General features: G+C 35.9%; 1 protein-coding gene across 1 annotated transcript; it reads right to left on the minus strand.

The window, feature by feature from the left end:
• Positions 1–836: 836 nt before the first annotated feature.
• LOC113496730 (centromere protein F-like) lies at positions 837–5293 on the minus strand (the record flags this gene model as incomplete). The annotated part of the gene is given in 8 exon segments (XM_026876048.1): positions 837–2522; positions 2865–3002; positions 3390–3554; positions 4322–4393; positions 4395–4454; positions 4925–4974; positions 4977–5025; positions 5219–5293. Coding segments are annotated over 8 exon segments (732 nt in total), but the record flags the coding sequence as incomplete, so codon positions are not given.
• Positions 5294–6813: the final 1520 nt, after the last annotated feature.

Raw genomic sequence — 6813 nt, forward strand, 5'->3', positions numbered from 1 at the left:
AAAGGTTGCTCTTCTAAGTTTGGCTCTAATGTTAAAGAACCAATTTATTTGCCACGTGTTCCTAAACTATATACATCTACGTATACCTAATATAAGTGCATTTACGTAAGACTTATAACCTACCTGTTCAGTACAACATTCGGCTACTACACATTACTTTAGTTCACCATGTAATCCGTCGAGTTCTTAGTTTTGGGCAAAATGCCAAAAAGGTTTTCTTCCAAATTTTTACTTGCCCACCTTTTATTTGGCAATATAAGATACGTGAATGATTAATCTTAAACACTTTTCCTTGCTAATTAAGTACAATGAATAGCGAATATTCTGGGAAAAGAATAATTTCGTTCTCTCAAATTTATTTCGGCTCGTACATTCTTTCTGGCATTTAGGCTGCGCTTCACCAAGAGGTGTGCGAAAATGCGTAGCGATGGGAGTTATTATAGAACCAATAAAATCGCTATAATCGCTATGCTCCTCCTCTGTCAGCGCAGCTCTGGTGGAAACGTCTCAGCGGAGCTATGTTTTTGAGCATATTTTGCGTTTTGTACATAAACAATGTGTATTCAGGAGGATGTCTTGCGAGGCTTACGACATACTGTAAGCATCTTCGCATCGCAAATGAATGCGTATTTTCAGCTCCAGTACACATTCCTGTGCAAAAACAACCTTCAATCAGGTTTGTTTACCAACTAATTCCAACTAATTACAAAAACCTTAGGTGTAATTTTAAAATTGCATAAAAGGCATTTTAGTAAAATTTTATATTTAAGCAAAACAAGTGAATTAGTCACAACTACGAGTTTAAAACAGATTAAAACAAATAAAATAAAATAATAGTACAATTAATTCAATTTGTTTATTACAAATATTATACGTAGCTACTTTTTAATCATACATAATATGCATACTATAAACTTACAAAAATGTATGAAAAATGCGCCAAGCTTTCGAAACAGTCTTTATGTGCCAACACTTTGTTTATGGCACTTGATATCATTAATAAAAAAGTTTATGAACCATAGATTTAATAGAATACAATAAAAAAAACTTAATGGCATAATGATTGTGTCCTTGGCCGAGATATTATTCATCAAATGACAAGTCCAGAAGCAGATAATTTAGTTAGGATTGCTTGTGATGGTAATGGCAGCCAATGTCGTAAGAAGCAAGTGTTCTTAACTCATGAATGGCGCTCATTAAGCGACATATTTACTATTCTTTTGTCGACTTATGTTCTGGGGTCAACTGATTGGAACTTCAAATGACAAAAAGTTGTGCTAAGGGCCAATTGTTCAATCAACAACGTCCTGTTCTCTGAGAAATTAATATGGCGGTTTGACAAATTTTTAAACAAAATCGTCAAATATTCGGCTGATAAAAGTTATCTGGAAATTGAAAACTCGACCCTTTATTTTTGATCATAACAAGACGTTCCATTAAAATCGAGAAAACTTTACGATTTGTAGAGTCGTGCTTCCACAAAACCCTAGTTTTACTCAAAAGGTAGTTTAAAGTAATATGAAAATAAAAAAATACTTTATTGATAGAAGAAAATCTCATACTGATTTGTTAAGTCAAATTAAGCTTAAAGTTCAAATACATGTTAACGTAGCTTCGGACATATCATTTATGTGTATTTACGACCAGATACTCGTACATTAAAAATACAAATATGAATAACTCGCGTACCATACGTCCTTTACATCAGAGTAATAAAACAAAACTGTATAAAAAGGCTTAATTAAAAGTGTTAACCTTCCTTTATTATAAACGACTAGAAAAGCCACTCGCCACAGTAAAGAAAAAACAATAAAAAAACAACACAACGGACAATGCATGATCTACAACAAAAATAAATTTAAATGGTTTACAACCAACAGGTTAGGACCGTTTGGGATACAAATAGAGTGAGTCCCCGAATGATACCAGTATATTCGATAACTTCGGAGATGTTGTAGTGAGGAAGTAAGACAGCGCACTACATATGTATTGGCATTTACTCACACGATTATAACCAAATAAGTGTTGCTTTAAATATCATATTGATTGCAGATAGCGTTCATAGCCTCTACCCTCCATCAGAGAAAATTAAGTACCTTCCGCTTAATAGGTTCAAAATGAGGAAAATAATGTAGAGAATCTAACACATCGTGTTTACAAAGCATCTGTAGATGTTATTGTGAAACATGATCGATAAACTTTTCACGTAAAAAAATTGATAATCTTTGCAAGGGCAAAAGATGATAAAGAATACTTTATCGATAGTAAAAGGAGTTTAAATTAAAATAGGTTTAAATCGAATTCAGATTACAGCTATAAAATGCGAGTTAATGAAGTTTGTTATGATGATATGGATGATTTGATATTCGGTATGGCTGATACTGCGACAGACTGCGGCTTCACCCCGAGGTGCCGGCCCCCGCGGCGGTGTTGTTCTTTGCTTTGTAATCCGCTAACTCTTTAAGCTTGGCGTTTTCTGCGACCAATGCTTGCACTCGCTGTTCGTACTTCTGTCTCAATTCCTGTTAAAGACAAACGTTGTCAAGAAGGTTTTTTGGATGTCTTGGATAGAAGCATTCTAAACAGATTGTTTTTTTTTAACAATGTGGGAGACATTAAGGACATTAACTCTTATGTCGCAGGGGTACTTGAAACATTCAAATCTCATGCAAATACACCTAGACTCAGAACCAGCATTCGTGGATCACGTAAATACTTGTACTACGCGTATGGAGAATATGGAGATGACAGATCAAAGTCACGTAATTTATCGAAACGCAATGTCATTTCCATCATTTGCGTATTATCTGACTGGAGGGGTTGGGACAGTTGTATCAAGAATAACAGCAGCCATTAGCACTGACCTTAAAGATGGCGAGTTGTGTTTCATACTCCTTCTTCAAGTCATCGTTGAGTGTGGTGCTGGTCTGCGCTCGCTGCAGCACGAGCCCGTACCTGTCCTTCTCCGCCTTGAAGCGAGCTTCCATCGCTTGGAGACGATCCTACAATTTAGGAAACATTCAGGAATTGAATCCTTGTGTCCCGGGGGATTCCACAAACATTCAAGTCACATGCACAGAGACACCCAGACTATGGACAAGCAGTCGTGGATCACACAAATGCTTGTCCTACACAGCGATCGAACTCGCGACACATCGTGATTTGGCGGATGACCACAACCACTCAGCTATCTGTGCAGACAGTGAAGTGAACTTCACTGACTGCTTACCAAACTTCGTGAATGTAAACGTTCTCTAAATCTAGAATGCACTTACTGACTATCTACCGACACAGATTGCCGTGGCACTATAGCTTTAAATTTTTATTTGAAAAATCCTTAAAAATGAATTAAAGCAGCACAACTACTTAATGACATTTCGCTGATTTACCTCCATAGCTTTGACTTCAGAGTTCCTAATTTCCAGCAGATCTTTAGTGATCACGTTGATGTCCTTGAGTGACTGCACTTGCGTGGTCAGAGCTTCAATCTGCAGTTCCTGATTCTTCACCATCTTAGTCTTATCGAAGATCATTCCACGAGCCTTGCTTAGCAACTGGAATGGCATACATATATTACATGAGCTTAAAATAGTCTTTAAAATATTGAATCATCTTCATCCTAGCCTTTTCTCGACTATGTTGATGTCGGCTTCCAGACTAACCGGATGCAGTTAAGTACCAGTATTTTACAAGGATCAACTACCCTCGACCGCCTCAACCTAGTTACCTGGGCTACACGATAACCCTTTGTAAGACTGGTCAAACTTTCTAGCTTCTGACTAACGGTAACAAGTATGGTGGTCAAAGATTTGTTAATAACGGCGGGAAACAACAATATATCGTACTTTCCGTGACACAGAGGAACTCGTTGACATAGATCGTCACCCATCCACCGACCGTCTGTATCAAGCGTAGTTTAACCTCGATCAACTTGTGCAGTTAGTTTTGGGTTTAGCCCCAAAACTGCGTAATTTACATAAACTTCAAATATTGTATAATAAATATACAACCAACAAAATAATTTTCAATTGGCAACGCACACATGCTCAATACATAAATCAATGGATCCTGATTTACGGAAAGCTTGAATAGTTGGCTTTATTTTACGTTTGTACTACATAACAATGACATTCGCGCGAATTTACAGCTAAAAGCTTTATTTTATTCTGAATCCGAATTTATGTTCTATCAGTTTAAAATGTTGATAAATAGAGTGAGAAAAAATAAAGTGCAGGAATTCAGAATGACGTAAATAAAATTTGACCAATTTCCTAAAGTATTCACCATAAATGTGTTGTGTTAGCAAAATGTTTTGACAAACCTCTTCGTGTTGCTGTTTAATATTTTCAATCATCTCATGGTTCTTGCCGGTAGGTTTTGATAAAGCAGCCTGGAAGTTCCGTCTCCAAGTTCTTGACCCTCGCTTTGAGAAGGTCGATCTCTTCTTCACGGACCTGTGTGGCGAACACAAAGTAGTCTATGAACATATTCCTAAGTATTTCAAGTAAATGTAAAAACCGCTGGTACAAATGTTTTAAAATAATTTACATACATTTTTCTAATACCGATCTTTATGATACCGAGGCCAAATGTTTCCAAATGTAAATAACGTCCTGCTAACATAATTTGTTAACTATTACAGTTAACAGTTAAAAAATTTAACATAATTTTTCAAATAGACCGAGATAGATGTTATCACTCTTATATGTAATTTTTTACGCTAGCTGGAAGCGAGATTTCCTAATACAGAAGAAATGTAGAAGTATGGTTATCGCCTCTTTTAAAGTCCTGACAAATGTAGTTGCAGGGTTCGCATACAGTAAGAGTTTATTTTATTATTTTTCTAAGTATTTGAATTCAAATATATGTTTTCCTGATTTCTCGTTCTCAAGGAATTATTTGCTAATACAATAATTTTACATACCTTTAATTCTAGTTTAAATCCGTCTTCTGTCCTTTCGCTTTTGACCTTTCTAATTCTTCAATCTTCTTCAGAAGCTCTTGTTCCCTCTGAGCCCAATCACCCTGCTATCACAAAATATTAATTTCGTTGTTATCCTTTACACGGCGTAACATTAGCATAAAAGCCTTTTTACTGATAATTTAAAATATCATCAATAAACCTTGACTGGTTCTTCACAGTAACTTGGACGCTAGCCTGATTGCGAAAATTAAAATAAGATTTTCGTGTTTCGGTTCCTGAAAACTATTAACTTACAGTTTCTTTAGCCTTGTCTTCGACAAGCTGAATACCATTAGGCGTCGGTTGTGGCACGCTTTGCACATCTGGTTTTAACTTCAAACAGTTTCTGCTGGTTTGGCCTCCTTTACTTCTTCTGATTTGATTCCCGTTTCGCTGGGTGTAATCACGGGTCGGCCTGAGGATACAAATAAATAATATAGACATGCTTCATCTTAGAAACATTAAAAAAAACATCTTCAATGTATTAATATTGTTTTGGCTGTCATTTTATTTAAACTCTATATCAGGGAGGTAACTAAACGTATAAGGGTAGAGGCTTTTGCGCAGAGGTGGAACATCTAAAGGCTAAAATAACCTATTACTGTATGAATAACTGTTAGTCTTTGTTATCGTATGACATTTCGAACAAAATTACGCTTTTTTTAAATCTTTAATCTTGCAATCCTTGTAAACTATCCGTTGTAATGTTACTCACAACTTTTACTTCCTCGCTGGCTGGTGTCTGGATGGGTTGTGGCGCAGCGGCTCCCTCCACCGCCTGACTCCTGAAGCTGGGGCTGGACAGGATCTGCCTGCAAATTAACCAAATGGAATACTTATTTTACTTTGTGAAATCATTTGGAAATTTCCATGATCTAATAAACTGCTCTTTCGCGAATAAATTAATCATCATAAACTTAATTTGAAAATTTAATTGCGCAATATCATTTTATAAAACTCCATAATTATAAAATTCATATACTTCTGCATCCTATTGAACTGTACTCTATTCAATTAAACGTTTCATACAAATATTTCCATTCTTACAAATATTGCTTGTACAAAGCACTCAAATCTAGAGGTTTTCACTTTGTCATATACAAGTGGCGTCGTTGTTGAACCGAATCGAACATTCCCATTGAAGCGTAGTATGCATATACCTTTTAGCTCCGGGACCATTGTGCGCTTTGAGTATTGGACCCTCCTACTCGTGTCCGATGCCTCGAGACCGGACGTCGTCAGTTTCCGTCGGCATTCAAAACTTAAGTAAATTATAAACCGACGTCATTGGAGATGGAAGCAATACTTTAGGGACAATAGGAGAGGGAATTGTGTAACTAAACCCTCGACGCAATGGTGAATTAGTGGAGGAAACATTTCAGATAGAGCTTCATAGATGTACTAGAGTTACAGATGTAGATTTTAAACATGTTTAAAAGTAACGGGCCCGAATTCTGCGCTAATATTTCTCAGCCATCATTAGGCCGGAAGTTTTTTAAATTTCTGACGACTCATTTTTTATTACTTGCACTTAAGGCATGTCTTGGTGGCCTTCACCTTTTCGAAGGACAGTAACTAATTCTCGTAGTACCTATTTACCTAAGTTTATTATAAAGTAATCAAAGTTACTAATAGTTTATAGTTACTAGTAGTTTTAGGTTAGTACCTATTACAGACTCTGGTATTTAGTTTAAATCAACTTTGAATAATTAAATACTTTGTCTATTTGAATGTTTTGATACCAGTCTTGTAACTGTCAAAGAGATTTTCATGAAGTTTGCTACAGACTTAAATTGTATTCAAAATTTAACCATGATAAGTTGGTTTTAAAGGTCTACTATTTACTATTT

This window comes from Trichoplusia ni, chromosome 8 (assembly GCF_003590095.1).
Source record: "Trichoplusia ni isolate ovarian cell line Hi5 chromosome 8, tn1, whole genome shotgun sequence".
In the NCBI taxonomy this organism is placed as follows: Eukaryota; Metazoa; Arthropoda; class Insecta; order Lepidoptera; family Noctuidae; genus Trichoplusia; species Trichoplusia ni.